This window comes from Grus americana, chromosome 2, assembly GCF_028858705.1.
Source record: "Grus americana isolate bGruAme1 chromosome 2, bGruAme1.mat, whole genome shotgun sequence".
Classification (NCBI taxonomy): Eukaryota; Metazoa; Chordata; class Aves; order Gruiformes; family Gruidae; genus Grus; species Grus americana.
This window is the reverse complement of record NC_072853.1, coordinates 27474459-27495129: the sequence shown is the minus strand read 5'-3', so window position 1 is coordinate 27495129 and position 20671 is coordinate 27474459. Positions and strand designations below refer to the sequence as shown.

The window sequence follows — 20671 nt, the reverse complement described above, 5'->3', positions numbered from 1 at the left end:
GGCTGAACCTGTTCCACAGCAGCTCCAGTCACCTGGGGGACTCTGGCCCTCAGAAACTGGGCAAGAAGAAAAGCAGCTATTTGCCAATGCAAATTCCAACTACGCCCTCACGTCCAGTCACCAGAAGCATGCTGACTAATAGAAAGTTTCAGTAAAACTTCAGCTAGCTCCTCTGCCAGATGTATTAAATAATGAAACATGCACACACAGCAAAGTGCTTCTCCAAAAGTGGAGAGGGACTAATGCAAGACAAGAAAGGGAGAAAAAGACCTAACACACAGGTAAGACTTGTTACCCTGGGAAAGCTTTGATTTTAATCGTCTGAGTAATGGTATTTGACACAGTGGCACTTCTGGCAGTGAATAGTTAAGCTGGAGCCTAAATCTTTGGCAGGATCTGGAAGCCACCACAGAATATGTATGCTATTCACTTTCACACACACTATAGCTATGCCAGCTGGATGCTGGAGCGCGGCCAATCTTTAAGTGATATTCCTGAACTACATAAAAAAAAAATTTCCCAATTTCAGAATCAAACAAAGACCTAAATCCAAAACAATATTTTAAGGAAATTAGACATTTAATTGGAGTCAAGTGGCTTCTTTGGAAAATATCCATGTGTTAGTTCCATCCTCCTCCTTGTTTTTATTTTTGGTTGGTTGTTTGTGGGTTTGGTTTTTTTTTGGTTGGTTAGGGGTTTTTTTTGGCACAGGCACATAGTGGCAGATGGGGGAAGAGTAACTGTCCAGTGCTCAATTGCTCTTTGAGATTGAAATCAAACGTACATGGCATTCTCAATTCATACTGATTAAACACACAGACTAAACCAGGTAATTACAGATACATATGTTGGGGACTTTTTTTTTTTTTAATTCATAAAATTGTTCCCATCTTTAAAAACACTTTTAAAAAACGGTGGAATTACCAACACACAGAAACAGATGTTTCTGGTAGTTAAATGTTGGGAATTCAGACTCCTTGTCTGGCATCACCTGGTTTTGATTCAGTATTCATTGTTTCAGGTTTGTTTTGCTCAAACTCTGTCCAGTGCTGGAGAGGTAAAACCGCCTTTGGAAATGGATAGCTGTACTATTCTTGAACACTTTTTCTTTAAAAGACCTCTTATCTTCATAATAAAAAATAACTAAGTAATTTAGAACACTGTAGATGAACACGTGTATGCACAGACATATTTACGCATACACCAAAATAACCTGGCAGGTTCGTATTAGCATTTCAGCATTAGCAGTACAGATACAATGCCTCATCCTACTGACCAGAAAGAGAACAAATGGCAATATACCTAGATTCTCCTTCTTTTGCTATACTAGTATTTCTCAACAGTCGCATTGTACTTGCATAAGTTTCGTTTTTCCAGCTTGATGCTTACACTGTGATCAGTGAACATGGTGTAATTCTGCTCCAACTGTGCTTGCACAGAATTTCCACCTACTGCCATGCCTGCTAACCCCTAGCTATTTGTTTCCATCTAAACTGCCAGCCCTGGGTTTGGCCCATATTTCCCTTTATCCTCTCATTTGGAATCAAATATACACATATAAAACCTCCCCATGCAGACTTTTCTGAAAAGACACTTTTCCCCACGTGGAATAATGCTGAAGTCAACCAGCGCCTGCCCAGGTGCAGGAATCCTTCCCTTGTGCAGATCCGACGGCAACACTGAAGTGCATGCTTTAATTGTGCTAGAATTATTATGAGGATGTAAAACTCTTTCTATTCAATTATTTATTTGGTTAATATAGGCCAACTTCTGGGAAATCTTCATTTTGCTTCCCCTTTTGAGGATGGCCTATCTGCACAGGCAGAACTGTCTCCCAGATGTGACCAGAGCCACTGGACAATATTTCACTATCTTACCACAAGATCCATATTGATGTCAGAAAAGTAATTTAATTTTAACAGTATTGGTTCAACTTTCTTATTAAAATAGTCATCAGTTAACTATCAGCCTGTACAGAACATGAAAAGTGACACATAAGTGCAAGATTTTAATGAAGTGACAATGCTCTAAGCTGCCTCCTTACATGATTACTTAATGTGTCCTACATCTTCTGGTATGTGATTTTGTCTACTGGATGTATTATTTCTAATTATTTCTAACAGGTCATTACAGCTTTAGTGTAATTGTGGGAATAAAAGCACATAAAATACAAGAATTTAAAAATAATTTTTACAGCTCGCATTTATGCAACAACTTATTTGATTTAAAAATTACTACTGCAAATTATCATAAACAAGCACACATGCCATGGGGACCTTGCACTGCGATAGCAGCTGGATTTGACGTGCAGAACTCCCTGTCGTGCACAGTCCTCACCACCGTGGCCATTCATTGCTCCTTCCCACGTGCGAGCACTGAAAAACAGCAGCAAAGGTGAGGCCCAGGCACCGCAAGCTTTGGGAACAGATGATTTCTGTTCACATTGCTGGCTGATAGCTCCAGAGCTCAAATTCTATCGAAGAAAAGCTAGGCTCGAGATGGCAGTTAACGGCCTGGGCTGTGCTTCGTGCACCCCTGCTCACGTATTTCCAGTTGATCCAGATATCATGGACAGAGCTTGAGCTCACTATCGAGTTGAGCACGGGGAAGGTATCTTCCCTCCTGGGAAGCTCTAGCAGGTCCCAGCAAAACTCTCCACCTGCTAGCACTGGCAAGGCTCAGCCTGGAGTACTGGCTGGGTTGGGATGATGCACTTCAACTACAGCAAATGAAACAAGACAAGTAAGACTTGGAAAGAACCCAGAGAAAGGCAGCCAGAATAATCCAAGGTCAGACAAACACAAGCTATGAAAAGAGACTGAATGAACTGAGACTGTTAAACTTAAGGAGAGACTGAGAGGGGACAGCAGCAACCAAACATCTTGGAAGCTACTGCAGTGAAACAGGCAATGGCCATGTCTACACCGATGAAGACGAGAAGTAACCAGATCAAAAATCTGCAAGACAAACTGGAAAGAGATGTTATAAGACATCTTTTTAAGGACAGGCACAAATTGCCTAGAGTCACTGGAGAATCTCCATCACTAAAGCACAGGTAAAGCACGTATCTTACGGGAATGATACAGCTAGAGTTGATCATGCATTGGGAAAGGGAGGAGCAGATCTCTCAAAGCCTCTCCTGGTCTATCTTCTCTGTCTTTAGTTAGTGACCTACTACACTGCACTTCCAACTCATGCTTTATAGAGTTCCAGATGTAGCTAAAACTATGAGGAGGACTGGATTACAGTTTAACTCTGCACTGATTTTCCTGTGAAACACTGAGGTTATACAAAAGGCCAGATTCTCAGACTACATAATTCAATTTAAGTTCACTACCTTGAAAATGGATTAATTCAATGAAATCGGGCTAAATTACACCAGATGGGAATCTCGCTCCGAATCTATGCCACCGATCATATTTCGTCCTCCTCTTTCAACTGACAAGGAACATCAGTCTTAGGTCAGAGCCTTATCTTAGGTCAGACTCTGAATTCTCATGCACTTAAGCTTCCATCTTCAAACAACAGAACTCAGAAAATTCTGTTTGCCATCATGAAAATTCTTAAAAACAAATGGTCTCCATTTCTGTGGTCTCCAGTACCAGGACACATACTTGTCAATAATTTCGCCCATCCCGTCACTTTCATCTTTGATGCATTTAACCACAATTGCGTATTTGCTTTCCTCTGACACCTCCAGCTGAGACTTAGTGTAGAGCTGGATTAAAGAAGAAAAAAAAAAACAAATGGACTGTGACACATCAAAGAGATGATGAACTCTAAAATGCCGTAATACGGTGTCAAACACTGCTCCATCATCTTTGACAAATTCTGGATTTCCCCAGTTTACCAGGAAAGGAAGCATGGCTGGGCGCTAAGAACCCAGATTTTTCCTGGTTCTGCAATTCCCATGGCATTCAAAACTCTATCACTGCTAACCACAACAAAAAGAACATCTAGAAATCACTGAAACCACAGTGGTGTAAATGAAGACCGTATGAGCCACTGAACACCAGTGAAAAAAAACAGCAAAGCTGTTTATGAAAATTCTATCCAAGACCCATTAGAAAGGGAAACACATCGGTACTTTGGAAATTCCCACGCTGCGTCAAAATGCAGCACTCCATTCAAACTTTTAGATGCTTTTAGTAAAGTTACACCTATCACTTAATGCTCCAGGCTTGCCCAAGCTACTGTTTATTGTATGAAGTACATGTCTGTTAATACAAGTCTGCATGAGAGAAGCTAAATCTTGAAAACAGCAGTGGAGAGAAGCATACGGAAGAGACGTGCAAGCTGGCTAGCCAGGCTTAGCTTAGGAGTCTGGGGCAGTGCCAATGTTCACATCACATCTGGACTGATCCTGCGCAGAACACATGGCTCTGGCGCCTCTGTACCACCCACCACTGCAGGGGATGATGTGCTACTTTCTAAGAGATGCCCAGCCAAAAAAAATTAAACATTAGCTGACATATGTATTAAATTTAATACCAGCCTAAAAACTAGGCTCGCCTGAATCACAGCATCTGATGCTCAGAGTCGGGTTTGCTGGCACAGTCCTGGTCTCAACAGATTGGTCAGCAGAGATTGAACCCAGCTGTCTTCAAAATGTCAGGTAATTGTGATATTCACATACAACATAAACTGCTGCAATATAAACAAGCCCTAACATTACACATCTCTTAAAAGCAGTGTTGGACGAGTTACATACTTGTTTTATCTGAGCAGATGTCAGCATCTGCTTTAAGTAGAGAGAACCGAAACATTTGTGTTCCTTCCCCGTCCCCAGCCCCCACCCTACTAAAAAGTGAGGAAGAACACTGAGTGTCAGATTTTTCAGTGGCATTTTATACCAGAGCAAAAAGACAGATGTTTTGATGATTCCCCCTGCTTCCTACAATCTGGGCAGCCGGTCTCTTTGCTAAGCTGTTCACCCTCACTATTAAAATTGATTTGCACAACAGTACGTTGCAGCCAAAGCAAGCACGGCAGTCATTAAAGAGTAGGCTGCTCACACATGTTTCTGTACTTAGCCAAGTCAACTACTGATGAATGGGTCATCTTTTGTCAAGCAACTGTAAGGAACTGGTGAAGAAATAATTTGTGGTTCAGGAACAGCCATGCTGACAGGTAGGCCTTCTACTGTCCTTTTGCTTTCCAACAGCAGTGTGCTCTGTTCGCTGGTCTTCAATCAATCTCATTAGAATAACAGAAAATAATGAACATGTTCTGGTTAGTTCCAAGGGCTTATGCTGAGAAATTATGGAAATCTTTAGAAAATAAATGCACAGAGACTGAAGCAGTGGCACTGTGAATGAAATCATACGGAACTATTCAAACATAAGCAAAGAACAATAGTTCAACAAGGGACCAGATCAGGTCAGAAATTAAAACTATGCTATGTAATATGCTGATTCTCAGAACATTGCAGACCGTTTCTTAAAACTCAGGATGCTTCCAAATATCATATCTCTCCTATTAGTCCTCTCACTGTCCTCTGCCCCCTTTATTTTGGTTTGGTCAGTTCAACATGTCCAGCTTCACTGTTTTCTTGCAGACAGTCTGGCAGTCAGGAATACTACTTTTCCTGAGTTAAAAACAAAGCAAAACAGAACACAAAAAACCCCCCCACAAAACCAGAGAGAGAAAACAAAAAAAAACCACCACAAAAAAATCCCAAGGGAAAAAAAAATCAAAACCCCAATCTACTTCTCTTTGTGAGATCTCTGAAAGGTCTTGGATGAGGAGACTACATATTATCTTAAAATTATAATAATTACAAAAATCTTGAGTTTTAGTACTAGTTACCACTTTGAGCTCTGGAGAAGACTGCAGTAGAAACCATGCCACAAAGTCTTCACACCAGAGCAGCTCCAAGAAGCCTCAGCTAGGTCCAGGTTGTATTTTACTGAGTAACAAATGAAGAGCTGTAAGGGAGAAACCTTGCCAATACACAGGGAGTGGCCGTATCAGACCAAAATTGTATCTGATACATTAGAAATCTGGTGCCAAATTCCCATCTCCATTCATAGTTTCCACAGCCAAAAGAACAAATTACACCCGTGGGAGAAATATTCTCTGTCAGGAGCTGCATGGAGATTATACAGCAGCCCATACCGAGCTCTCTTGCAGGCCTTGGGGTAATGTCCCACCAAGGATAAGAAATGAGGAGTGATGCTCAGCCTTCCTCTAGACCTGTAAGACTGCAGAAGCTGCTCTTCAGCATTCTCATATTTGGAAGTGGAAATATTCTAGCCCTGGAAATATTACTCCAGTGCCTTTAGTACACAGGAATCTGCGTTGCTGGAAGCGTACTGCTGAGAGTTGCAAACAGAGAGAAGTTATGGAGACTTATAACTGAGACAAATGAGGAGGGATGTTCACAGAGAGATAAAGAGATAATGGACACCAAAGCAAACATGAAGTTTTGTTCCTCAACCTTGATAAACACAAGGTCTCATCTCCAAAGAAACCCTTTTCGAACACTGGCAAACTGATCTCCTGTCCTCCAAGATGAAGGAAAAGGTTGTTCCATTTTTACAGGAGTTATTAAAAAAAAAAAAAAAAGACAGCCTGAGTTAACAGGTAATCATGGAAATCATTGGCCTAAGTGGTTGGAGTTTGGTATCATTAGAAGCCAAAGCGGGATTAATTATAAAAACTTAATAGACACATCTAACTCAAATAAGTATCACTGTCATCTCCCTTCACGATTAACCACGCACCTGTGTAAACACAAACTGAGCAAACTTGAGTTCTCGCTGCAGGTTTACTAAAATCTGCATTTTTTCACCTCACAACAGCCATTCTGATGTGCCACTCGTGACCACAGGGGTGAAAGCTGCAGGACCCAGCCACTAGACTTCATTTTAAATAGCTCCAAGTATGTAGTTTGGTCTAGGTCCAGGGGGCCTAGGATGCACAGCCCTGAGAACATCTTTAACCCTTATCAGCCACATTTCATTAGAACTCAATTAAAAGAATTCTTTGCCTTTTTTAAAAATCCAGTTTCCAAGAATTGAACAACCTCGTAAGCAATTCTTCTGGAGACGAAGCAAAGATGGCTGTCGTTATACAGCCTTTTCCAGAGCTATGACTGCTCAGGAGTAAATTACAGCACACAAACTCTCTACACACTCCTTTGGTAGAGTTTTGCTTGTGGAAGAATGGGCTGTATGTATTGGCACATAAGTACTTCCTCTGTCCTGCCTACACTATATCAATTCACTAAACAGATTTAATTTGCAGTTTCCTCCAAAGGCATTTACTTTTGGAATTTTGGTTTTAACAATAGGAGTCTCTTGTTTATACACACACACAAAATGACAGCTCTTTAATGATGCTAAGTCAGACAAATGCCCTTTCTATGAACACAGTGCAGGAAAAATGTCCTTGAGTATCTCAGATACAAAATGCCAATAAATTGAATTTATGTCTCATTTAATCTACAATGGAACAGTTAGTACTTAAAGGGTACATACACTTCCCCTAGTCCCTTTCTTCCTGAGAAACTTTCAGATGCTGAAAATCAATTCCTTTTGTCTCCTTGTTATTCATCTGCTACACATTAAGGAGAAACTCTGGGCATTCAGTGATCCCACAATGGTCTTTCATCTCCAGAGAAGCCTGGTATGAATTAAAATCTTACGCTCCCTCAAATTATAGATGCATACTGCAGCATGCCACTGACTTATCTGCTCGTGACTTTTGCTGGTTTTCTCAGCATGCTGCAGCTAGCTCATCTGCATCTTTCAACTGAAGTGACTCTTCTACGGCGCTGCCCATCCAGCCCATGAAAAGTGCTTGGACAATAGCGTACACAAACATAAAGCCCCACACAACAGGTACCGCCATCTACTCTGTTTTTCCAACTGCCTGCCATTTAGAATTTATATTAAAAAGTGAGTTTACTACAGCCAAGATCTGAGTACAAGAACAATAAATACTTCATGAAAGTCATGTTCTTTCATTTCAGTGGCCTTGAGAGATGAAGATTATATACAAATAACTTTTAACTGACATCATTCCTTTGTCATTTCTGTTTTTAAGGGTGGTTTTAACTGGGGACACTGTTTTTCTGTAACGGATATAAAATTTAATTGCTATCTAGACTGCTGCAGCACTGGTCAAGCACACGCTTCTCTCGCACTCCCAGCTGCCTGCCAGTCGTGCTGCTGGATGTCCCGTACTGCAGCAATCCAAGGCTTCCACGCTCAGGTCTGAAAGTAAATCAGGTCTTAACATGCTTATTCTTGTTTTACTCTTTGTTGCTCTTCCAGTCAATTTTTCTCCCTTCCGAGTGCTGTTTGCCCGCTCCTCAACTCTCAAATATTCCCTGCAGCCAAAGCAACACATTCAAAATAAGGAAACACTCACAAATCTACATTCACATTCCGTCCTACAGGAACCATCATCTTTTGCTAATCACTTCTACATCCAACACTTCCCCCAGACAAGCTTTTAGCCACCTCGCTCTACAAGCTCTTAAATGAATCGTTTCTTTGTTTAAATGAGATTTCAGTGTGAAATATTTTCCACTGAGCAATCTTGTTATCTATTCAATATGGTAGTTTGAAGAGCTTTAAAATAGCGCTACTGAAAAGCTACATTAGAACAGAAATGTATGCACTATACGTCACCCTGAACAGCAGTTAAAAGGTAAGGCTGCAGCTGAGGGTCACTACCTATTTTGGGCTCAAATTACAACATAGCCAAGAAAATTTGGAGCTCAGCGCGCACCTGAAATACGCATCCAAAGCTACTGTGCAAACAGTTAATAACGGGCGCTGAACTCTGACGTCACAGGGATGGCTCGTGCTGGTTAGGTTAAAGCTAGCCCAGATACACCCACGGTTTGCAGCCACAGGTGATGCCTGCCCAGCGAAGACCTTACCTCGCTTGAATCCTCCTGCTGATTGATAACAGCTAGTGCATCCTCTGCAGCCTGGCGCTTGGCTTCGGCAACAGTGCGCTCCATCTTAGCTCTCTCTGAAGTGATCATGTCGTGAGCTTTCCGCTCCGCCTCCGACACTGCCTTCTGCAACTCGGCCATCGCCTGACGCTTTACTTCATTGACAGCTTCCTCTACAAAGGAGGGAAAAAACCTTCATCAGCAAAGGACGTTTGGCACTGGGATACGTAGGAATGGCGCATGAAATGCAGCAGATACTCTATTATATAGAGAGCCTTCATTTTGAGAAGGACGCAGAGGAACCTGGTTCCTGAAGAATCCTCAAGACCACCCAGGTGCTTCTTTAGCTCCCCATCACTGAAAGCTCTCACAAGCCTCTAACACTTGTGATGATTCTTGTTATTTTGATTCATGGTCGGTACTTCTTTAAGTACAGACATTTCAGATCTCTGGCGCATTATTTATGCAATCTTTTTCAAAATTTTACTTGGAAAATTGGATTTGCAGCACACCAGGTTTATGAATATCTTTGGCAAGAATTATTATTTAAGACATAATATTACAGACTTTTCCAAAACTGTATCTTTAAGCTCTGGAAGTTAAGACAGGATTTATAGTCATTAACAATTTTTTTCCCAGTATATTAACGAATAAATACATGATGTTAAGAAACCCCCAAGAGTTTATTTTAAAAAATTAAATCATTGGTCCAATATCTTTTCCTGGACATATAATTTTACGAGCCAAAATTAAAATTTGTTTATGAACATTCATTTGACCTCTTGATCTCTCCTTCAAACCCATGTTTACACTGTGAAGACTCGACTTCCTGGCTCCGCGGAGCCCTGGAGCACACCCCAGCCAGCAAGGCTTCAGCGTGCAATTAACACCGAGCAGGAGCACGCCGCTTCACTAAATTCAAACCTTCACGCGCCTTGTAAAACAACTAAGTCACTGTGAGCCGTTTCTTCCGTATCTACTAGCATCATATCTTTTATTCCAGAAAACGTGGATTGTCACAAATTAGTTATTTGGGTTTTGATGCAGGAAGAGTGCAAAGATTTTACTAATGAACAGTCTTTTAATTGACAACTAAAACAAGTAATTTCTTTTCTTAATTAACTGCTCTAATTAACAAGGAAACCATCCTCCCCCTGAATTAGTTTATCTAATTTTCATCTTTATTCAAAGCAAAATGACAATGATTAATTGAAAATTTAATAAGCAGTAATTATTAACTTGGCAAACCTAGTACCAATTAACACTCTATTAAAACTAATTATGACATGTTTCATTCAAGTGTTTGCACTTAATTGTTTCATCCACTTAAAAACCACCTTAATTAAATGTTCTGTTTAATTAAAAACACAGATTTCTAATAAAAATGTTTTACTGTAGATTAAAATCTAAGTATTACAACTGTGTTATGGGTTTGAGTTTTAGTCCATGTATTTAGCCCGTGTATTTGTGTGCACGCATATGCACATAGACCTAAGTCTTACGTACGGATACTAAGTCAATAACTCCCTTGAGTTTTTGTCTCATAGCTCTGCATTGTTATTTAAAAAAATAAGGACTACATGAAGTCTCCATTTTTAGTTATTAAGCAAATTACAATGAAGACTTTAAGTCATGTACTGAGTAAAACTGAATTAATTAAAATGAAAGAAGAGTTCTATTATTCTATGTGTCTGTCTGTGTGTGCATTACGTGTGCGTATAACGTGAGAGATGTTTCAAGTGAAGTTTTCGAGGGAGGGGAATTTAGAGATAAAACTTATGCCTTTATTTTTATGAGGCTGAAAATATGCCCTTATATTACCCTACCATAAATGTTGTTTAGGGGAAAGCCTCAGGAGAGGAAAAAATCATACCCTTCAACCATACAGCTAAGGCTTAATTTACTTTGAATATTCAAGGTGAATTAAAATTCTATCTAAGTGGCAATACAGGACAATAATTTTTGCTTACGATCAAAGCTGCAGCTAGACTAATTGTATATGCAAATCAGGCAATTTATATTTAAATTATGCATTCCTATTCTAGTCCCACAGGCACACACAGATCAGCAAAGGGAATTGGTAGGACATTTGCAAGGTGCTTGAATATTTATTACCAACTGCAAACATTCACTGATCGTGAGAAAAGAAATATACACAGGCAAACATACAGATGCAATTTTATTACCATTTTCATAAAAATGAGGCAACTTAAATACAGACGTTTTGTGTCTATGAACTGCCGTTATTAACAAAGTGGGTTTCTTTGCTGATATTTGCTACAAATAGAAATTATCTTTGTATGGCATGATGCACTTTCATTACATCATATAAATTTCATCTTACGTTGAGGTGTTTGCAGTGGTTAGAAATGCCAGTTTAAACAAAAGCAGAACACTGCAACATTCTACAGAAATTTCTAATTTTATAGTTTTTCATCCTACATAATCTACTTCTTTTCAGTCTAAATACAGAAATTGAACCTTATATTATAATTTCTATATTGCATAAGTTTTTTTGCAAAGCTTCCGAGAATGTGAAGGTGCTAAACGTGTTTATGGGGCCATATGCCGAAGAAAAAGTACTGATGCTTTTTATTTGGCGTAAACTATGGATTGGACCTTAGTATTTCCACTACCTTTGACAAAAGAATTTGTATAGTGATATACTAAGTGTGAAAACAAATAGTTAAGACGTGGCATTTCTTGGTCACAAGGCACCACCATTATTTCAATATTGTATGAACTAATGAACAGCCAAATAAAATAGATAAAATTTCCTATCACTGATTTTCTGCACATCGTCTTAAAATAAATGTTTCCAGTACCTACAGATATTTTATAGACATAGAATGCTGCCTTCACAGTTTCAGATAACAATAAAAACTTAATATTTGTGCAGGAAAAGCTGTAAGTGACAGTGAAGGAGATTTTATTTGCCTTGGCGATACTGAGCTATGAACAAGAAGAATGATACCAGCACTCTTCCCTTCTCTGCTTTTACCGAGAAAGGAAGAGTGAATAGATTCCAGTATCAGAAAATATGGGTCCCAAAGTTTTAAACCCCAAATATCTAAGATGCATGTATCTACAGCCTCCATTTTTCCACTAATGCTAAGCATTCTTGGCATAAACTCACCATGTCTTTTTAGGAATGCAATTGAAATCTTCCTTCTCTTTGAGTAGCGCTAACTCATGAGAGAAGCTCCAGGGAGCAAAGAGCCTGTGTGGAATAGGCATTACTCAGCGAGATCAGAGGTCCCTGGAGCTGCCTCGGGAGAGGTACTCAACTCATCATTCACTCCTGTATATAACCCAGCATGATGATTCACCAACCAGCTCCTGGTCACCTCCCTCAAATCATGCCCAGTCCATGCGATGAAAAAGGAAAAGTGGTGGGCAGGGGTGCTGTCCTGTGCCACCATGACATTTTGCATCCTCTCACTCTCAGGCTGACCCAGGCAAAGAAGGACATTGGGAGCTGGTGACACAAGTTATCTTGGCTTCCTACTCCAAAAAGCACAATTTCTTTCTCAGGACTCCCCTGGAGAATGTGCAGGATCTTTACTGTCTTTGTATGACAAAGTAGGGTAATTCCACACCTGTTTGATAAGTCCAGAGCTTAACTCCAGTAAGTAACTTGAGTAACTGGTAACTCATTAGTCCAGAACTGCCATCATCTGTAGGCCTTGCTGTGTGATAGGAGATGGCTGAAAGACAGTTTCCTCATGACACAGAAAGAAGCTAAGGCAGCAGCCCACAGTGGGCCTGGGTTTACCTGAGTATTTAATAAAGAGAAATAGGTATTTCCAGAGAGCAAGTCGTTCAACCTATGATCTGACTGACCCTCGTGCCTGCCTCTCTCTTGACTACTGAGGGACACCAAGAACTTGGCTTAGACTCTTCATCTACATACCCATAATTCAATGAGATGAATCAGGTCGCTGATGACTTTCCACTGATGTATGACACTGAATTGGGTTCACATGGCTTTAATTCACAAGGTGCCGCATACTGTGTGCTTGTTCCAACAATCACAAAAGCACGTGCTTAACTTGGTATATTTAAAGAACTGCGCTGGAGTCTACCAATCTCCAAAAGTTGAAAGTGAATCCCTTTTTCACATGCTTTTGAGGTTGCTTATTAACCATTTTTATGCCAAATTCTTTCAGGTCAATGGATTCAGCATCCCAATCAGACTTTTATACTTGATTCAGCTGTCTACACATTGGTCTTTATGGACATCTGAGCTACCAAGATATCCACACTGAGCCAGCAGAAATGACTTGTGTGAGATTTGCAGCCTCTTGACCGGCAGTTGCAGCCCAGCCAGGAAACTACAGAGCACTTCAAATGGTACCAGAGACCCATTCTTACAGAGCTGAATTGCACCTTTCCTGCCTTGAGCTGCTCATGAAATTGTGGAGACCTCCAACTTCAGTGCACCTTCCTGAAAAATGAAGGCCCGTGATTTACGAAAAGCAGTATGCTTTCTGATGTTTTACTACCATTAGTAACAGATACAGGTATGCATCCTGTAGGAAGTCAGACTTTTTTCATTCTCCAGTTCCTATGTATGCTCAGTTAATACAGGGAATCTGATTTAAACCCACAGCAGCATGAAAATAGAGACTAGAAACAGGACCAAAGGAAAAACTTTGTTTCAAAGGAACTGATGACATATATGTCATAAAATGACATGTCATGGCTCCTTTATAATACCATTTGTGGATATACACAATGTGAATGCACATCCAATTTTATAACTCAGGCCAAAAGCTTCAATAAACTTGTATTGCTAGCTTACGAAGAAACTCTTTTTCTGCTATTGTGCTGCATCTAGGAGTCATAAATGACCCGATATGCCGAACAACATCAACACCTACTTTTTGCAAGAGGAATAAAGTTCCTGAAACTCCACTGAATAATGCAATTTTTTTCTCATTTTTCACATGGCACAACAAACTATAAAAATACTTTTGAGTACTGAGTTATATAGGCTACGCTTTCCTTGGACAAGAGAAAAATATGTAATTGCTTTGTTATTTTTCACAGAAAATGCAACAGTTACAAAAATATTAATTAACCTATTGACAAACGTAGGTTTCACATGATAAACCCACATCACACAAACAACACAACTTCTTGTCTGATGCAACAATATGCCAGCATAACATTTTTACACGTATGTTCTATATCTACTTTAAAATACACCAAAAAACAGCAAGCAGCGACAGGACATTTGCTCAGAAAGCATCCAAACTGCTGCATATTTGCCATTGAATCATTAACTCCTGCTCAGACAGCTGCAGCAGACTTCGTGGTTATACAGGTGTTCAAAAGAGGGGGCGTGTATGAGCGTGTAGCTAGCTCAACTACCTCGCTGGAGTTCAAGAGCTACCTCCTGGCCCCTCTGAAAACAAGGAAGCTCTGATATCGATGTCAAAAGAGCAAAGGTTTAGCTCCAGCACCGCCATAGGATCCTCGCCAGGAAACTCCTGTGCTCAGGCAGAGCTTTAAAGTCTTGAAGAAAACTCTGCACAACCACAACGTCTGCCCGTGGTGCTTTTCAAACTTGGGTAAGAAGCTGTCAATGCCGCTGCAACCACCCAGAGCAGCTGCGGAGATGCGATCTCACTTACTTCATTGAAAACTCTGCAGGTTTATGAGCACAGACTTCGCTGGGGGGCTGACAGGCACAAAATCTTTTTAAAATTAATAATGGTTACATTGCATAGCTGAAAGTTTTTCTTTAACAGGTATAGTTCAGCTTTCTCGCCTCCTTTGGGAATTCTGACTTTAAGTAGGTAAGAACCTTGAAGCTTAAAAAAAAAAAAACCAACCCCAAAAACTCAAACTTTTTTTTAAAATTGCTAACAGACTGAAACTTTAGCCTATCAAGTTTAAGCCTGAAACCATTATAACCCCTGAAAATAGGGGTCCTTAATGGAAGTACTGATATCCCCCTAACCGTAGCAGCAGATGCTTCTATTATAAAGATTATTTCATGTCCTGATCAGTTCCAGTTTAAGATTATTAAACACAATTTCTTCTTGTTACTACTAAGCCCTTTTTTTTTCTCCCCCCCGCCCCCCCTTTTTTTTGCCATTCCTCACATCAGTGCATTAACAACTGCACACAGCTGCCAGAAGACTAAGCTGGTGTTTTTAAACAGTTCTTACCAGCTTTCTTCCAGATCTCCTCTGGCACGTATCCAGACGCAGGCCTGTGAAGGAATTCCCGATGCGATTCTGCAGGAGGAGGGGGTGCGGAGGGAAAAAGAAAGAGCATGTAAGCAATGCTTGCTTGTTGAGAACAGGGCTTAGAGAAATACTTTTTCCCTTTACTTATCACTCAGACAAAAAGAATCACATGAAGTTTTTCTCTACTCAAAATAAAACGGATGCTGTGGCCGTAGCTCATGAATGTCACATAGACCAGATCAACGTTTAGGACTCAAATGCCTCATCTTAAGCCAAGCTGAGACTAGTTCACTTTATTTTTATTTTACAGAGTTTCAAGTCAAGTCCATATCACAGTTTCCATGCTTTTAAGGCTGGCTTTGCGAGACCAGCTGAGGGAGTAACGTGCTTCATCCTTTTCATCATTATGTTTATGAAAAGGAAGAAGAAAGAGGGCGACAGTCCGCATTTCGCACTTGTGCTCCCTGAGAACAGAATGGCTACTGACGAGCGGAGATAAAAGCCAAGATGTCATTCCAGTGATCAAATAAGCTGTCCACAGAAAAAGAAAGGGGTGTTTCTATATTCAGAGCTACGCTTTCCTCTATCTGAGCTCATGTTGGCAACTGTAGCTGCATGAGTTTGAAAAACAGAACCTTTAACTTTAGGTTAAGCCCCTAAATACATATGCTGCCAAACAACCTCACTGGAGCTGAAGCTCGTAATTCATCCATATATTTCAATCCCATTTTGACAGCTCTTCCCCCCCCTCCTCTTTTTTTAAAGGGTTTAACCTCTGGGCCTGAGCCTAAGAGCTCTGAAATCAGCAAGATCCCTTCCACACGGACTTCAAAGACACAAGATCAGAAAATACAGAAAGAAAATTCACTTTGGCCTGAAATTTAGCATACAGACTCTCAGCAGATGAAAAGCTGCTCTTTTCAAATACAATGTAAAACCCGATTAACTGTTTTTGAAAGTAATAGAGGAGAAAATAAAAAAAGAAAAAACATAAAGGTAAGGTCCTTGCCATGATGAATATTGCCTGTGTGACCAAATTCAATCATCAAAATAAAATAACTTGATTTATTACATTAGAGATAAGGTTTGCATCTTTTTAGAGATGTTGCTAGAAATTAAACATCCTGTTTGATGTCCGAGTTTGAAACATAACAAAAGTACACATGCCATTCTTTGAAATTTTTTACTAAATGTATTCATTTTTGTATCTCAAAGTTATTATTTGCTAACTTGGTCAAAAAGTAATATTTATAGGAAAAAGGTTGAATCATTAGGGTTTGCAAATTGGTTTTTACACCACCATCCATATGCATGCCGTGCTGTTTATATACAGTAGGCTACAGCAACTTAAAATAAATTTAAAATATGATGTTTAATACTGCAGACAGCTAACAGAGGTGGAAATGACCGGGGCCATTTCAGCTACGCAGAAGCAGGGAATCCCAGTCCCTGTGCACTGTTCCACAGATGCAGTTTCTAGCACATGAATCTGCAGACACCAGCGGGGTGGACTGAATCTTCCCATCTGACAGGCAGCTGAGCGGATTTCCCCAGCTCTTCTGTTTGTCACTAAAGTACAGGATGAAAATAAACGGGATTTTTGTAGGCAGAATTTCACACCTCTCGAGCATAAAATGATGGGGTGGCAAGGGGTGTGTGTATGTAAATGTGCGTGCAAGATTCTGCAAAACAGCTAACTATTTACATGGGTTTAATTGACATGACAGAGGACTTCAGACCTGATGCTGAAAACAGGAAAATTCTCAGTATCACTTGGCTCATATGATTCTGGAGATGACATATATCATTGTGTACACTTCTCGCATCCCCGGAGGCTTTTAGACTTACGGGAGCAGTGCCAGTTCAGTCAGGGACAGAGGCGGCAACAGAAAACATTGCCTGGAAGCTCAGGAAAACTAAAGGTGAAAAATTAAAACTCTCTTATTTGCTCTCCTGCAACACCTGCAGGAAAAGACACAACCAGGCTCCGAATGTGGCAAAACAAGGGATTTGTTGCATTCATTTATTTTGTGCTGGGTTTTCTTGTCTGCTGTTTAAGGTACCATCCACTGCAAGGGGATCATAACTTTGATTTAAGCCCTTTACCGTGGTACTTAGTATTAAAAATAAAGAGAATGTGGAGCTGATTTTTTTAGTACACATGACTTTCCAAAAATGGAATTCAATGACATAAATGACCAGATTGCCAGCTAATTGTTAAAATTTCCAAAACATAAACATCAATCAAGCTCTTATTCCAACCACAAATTATTTACATGAGGAATGAGATCCTCTGCAAGAATTAAATCAAGAGCTTGTGAGAGACTTTCCCATAGTTTGGAATGGTGCACAAAAAAAGACAAGAAGCACTTAGGAAGATAATAAAAAACATATTTTCCAAGGAAGAAAAATATTATTGACATGACTATTGTTTAGTCAGTGGTGATGAGTCCATGAAAACAATCTTCTTCTGGGGGCTAATCTACAGGATATGACCAGAGGATATAAGTTGTATATATTTTTATTATTATTTTTACAGTAATGTGTGCTTCAGATTAAAAATCGCAGAACTTGCTCACTAAAACTAAACCAGAAAGATCTTAACTTGGACGTCTAGCAAACTCAAACCAAAAGTAATGCTGTGGAGTGAAGTCTCTAAAATACTAAATGTAAAACCAACTGTAAAAAGCCATCACGAGGAAGAATGCACTATATTAACTGACTGACTGCAGCACCTAGAAGTCAAAGTAAATTCTGCTTGGAAGGAAAGGGAATGAAATCAGACAAAATTAGGAATAACCTGAAGCGACAAGGCAGCTCATACAGGAAAAGATAACGGAAAAGGCTTTACATGTCAGGCATAATACAAAGGTTTCTTAATGGTGAAAATGCAACAATGTTATTATGCAGAACATCGGGATGTACACTACTGAATTTACTTGAAATTCATGGCAAGGCATGGTTTGAGAGCACTTCTTGATAATAGGTCCCATTCCTAATGAACCTGAAGAAAAAGCCCAACAAGGAAAATAAAACACACATATACATGGGAGTAACCAGTACGTAACTGTGAAGAGCTCAAATGGAGTAAAAATAAAATAGATTTTTCAATTTAAAATAGTTTTTGAATTTTCTTTTTTAATGTGAAATAAAGTTTTTGGCAAGAAAGTTGTTGGACTGGGACCTAAGAACACATGAGGAAAAGACAGAAAAATTGGTCTCAGTTTCAGCCCTCACATTCTATTGAACAGCAGGGAACAACATAATATATGATTTTGCAAAATATATAGAAAAAGTACTATTTTTAGTCTATCCTGGATAATTTTTTACATAAGAAAGAAAACATTCATCCAAAAAAAATCCTATTGTCACAATATGGTGCTGGGTTCCATATAAGCCCTGGCGTATTTATTTCAAGAACATATCAAATATTCATTGCCTTGTTTGTAAGAGTCAAGGTCAAAAGTGTGCCACTCCAATTAATGAAATATATAGATACAAATCTGAAGAAGTGTAATATTGAATGAGACCACCTTGCTAACCGGGGGGGGGGGGGGGGGGGGGCACGAATTTCAAGTATTCTTGCATACAACTTTGCCTTTCTTTGCCCTCTAATACACTTTTGTGGTTATTAAACACTCCTTGAACACATGTGAAATTGTGTTAAAAATATACTTGTGTTTTCATTTAAAACAAATAAAAAAAGGAAAACCACGCAGGTACCATACTACTGAATCATCCTCAACCAAGATCAAACTTCCAATAACTAGCAGCAAGAATTTTTCTCTCTTTTATGCCAACTATGAAGTATTTTGGGAAGCATGACAGTAGCAAGGGTGGTATAAGGAATGGATAAAAGTGACCCTAGTCCCAAGGAGGTCAGAAATGAACACTGAGAATGCAAACGCACAATGTTTCTACAGCTGTAGCCCTACCTAACAGCATGCAATTCAGTACACCACGATCCAGCCCAAACCTCCCATCAGCGAGTGGAGTAAGAGCAATAGTTAATATCATCAGTGCCCAGTATTACAGAGGCTTTATATTCTAGAATTACAAGGTATAGATGTTACTGTGGTATTCACAGCGTTCCCATTAGCTCATGTTGAGAATATCATGCATATCACAGCAATGCTGATTATCTGCAAATGGCAAAGGAAAGATTTTATAATCGCAGCATGAACAGACGTATATCGGCAGGAATGCCCTGGCTAACACGGGAAGTACGAGGGTGAACAACCTTTGATAAAATATAAACTAGCTCCGGAAGGGTTAACATTTAAAAATGTATTAAGAAATGGCTAACCTATGTCTTTCTGACAAATTCATATACTTCTGAGAAACCGGGCTTCCTGGGGCAAATCCTGCAGGTATTGGCACTCTTCAGTTGGAGATTTCAAACTCTGTTTTGTAAGATTTCCATTCAGATAAATTCAACAGACACAAAATATCAACATCGCTGCAGACCTTCTGATGTGTGCCTACACCACTTATCTAGAGCCACAGCTGCACTCAATAAGGTTATAGATCTTGTTTATAACCCACAATGTTGAAGAACCCTCATCTTTAATTTATCCGACTGTGTGTATTTCAGTATACAGTGTCTGATATGTGTAATTATTCACTATTAGGATGAAAGTTGCAGTCCTGCTGCAGTATGTAGTACTGAAAATCTTCAGCAGAAATGGAGGAGTCGGATGATGTATTATTCACTTCATAGACCATCACAGCTCATCAAGTGAATATATATAAAGTGTGAGTCATTTTTAGACTTTCATAAACATGTATTATTCAGACTGAAAAGAATGGACCCATCTTACCTTCAACACAGTCTCGGAGAATAATGAGAGCTTGTAACCTGTTGTAGCTGGCTAATGCGTGTATTGGATTAGGCTGCATTAAAATGAATGATCAAATATTTCACTTGATTTCTTAATTAAAAATCCCAACCAAAAAATATTGATCAGATTCTGTGAACTGTCAAGCTCAACATGATTTACAGGGATGTCAAATTAAAATAAGCACAAAAATCTTTGGCAGAACAAAAGATCTGCTGGTTCAAAATGACGATCTATGTCAAATTTCAGCTCAGAGTTTTTCAGCGAGAGCTATCTATGAAGATCGTGGCATAATGTTTATAGTGAGAACTTATCACTTCAGTGATGATATTTTAATCGTAAAGAAAAAGAAACAAAGGCACAGACAATGTAGCCATATGGCCCTCTTTTTATTTTTCCTCTTGCTAGTGGAGATGACAAAATGGATTTAAAGGGTGGATTACCATGTTTAAAAAAAAAGTACAAAGGGGAATCACTGACATTTAGATCCCCGCAGCAAAAAACAATATTTACATGTTGTGGCACTTTAATTAAAATATCGGAGGAAATTTCCAACCCCTTCCTCCTCACTTCAAAACTAAAATAAAAAGCCCTAAGCAGAACAGTGTCTCAAGGTTCACAGACACCACTTCAATTCTATCATACCTCTGAATGTTAAGAGTTTTCATTTTGTTAACTCGATCACGACCAGATTTGAGGAAATATAAGGATTACCTTTCCAT

The 20671-nt window shown here is 39.5% G+C and overlaps 1 protein-coding gene across 7 annotated transcripts in view; it reads right to left on the bottom strand.

Moving 5' to 3' along the window:
• RUNX1T1 (RUNX1 partner transcriptional co-repressor 1) overlaps nucleotides 1-20671 on the bottom strand; it is a 116761-nt gene that overhangs the window by 1440 nt on the left and 94650 nt on the right. For all 7 annotated transcript variants that reach the window (XM_054816618.1, XM_054816612.1, XM_054816616.1 and 4 more), the window contains 2 exons: nucleotides 15091-15159; nucleotides 8894-9084 (listed from right to left, as the gene is read on the bottom strand). In XM_054816618.1, the coding sequence (XP_054672593.1) occupies nucleotides 8894-9084; nucleotides 15091-15159 (260 nt within the window). The remainder of the gene's footprint in view (nucleotides 1-8893; nucleotides 9085-15090; nucleotides 15160-20671) is intronic.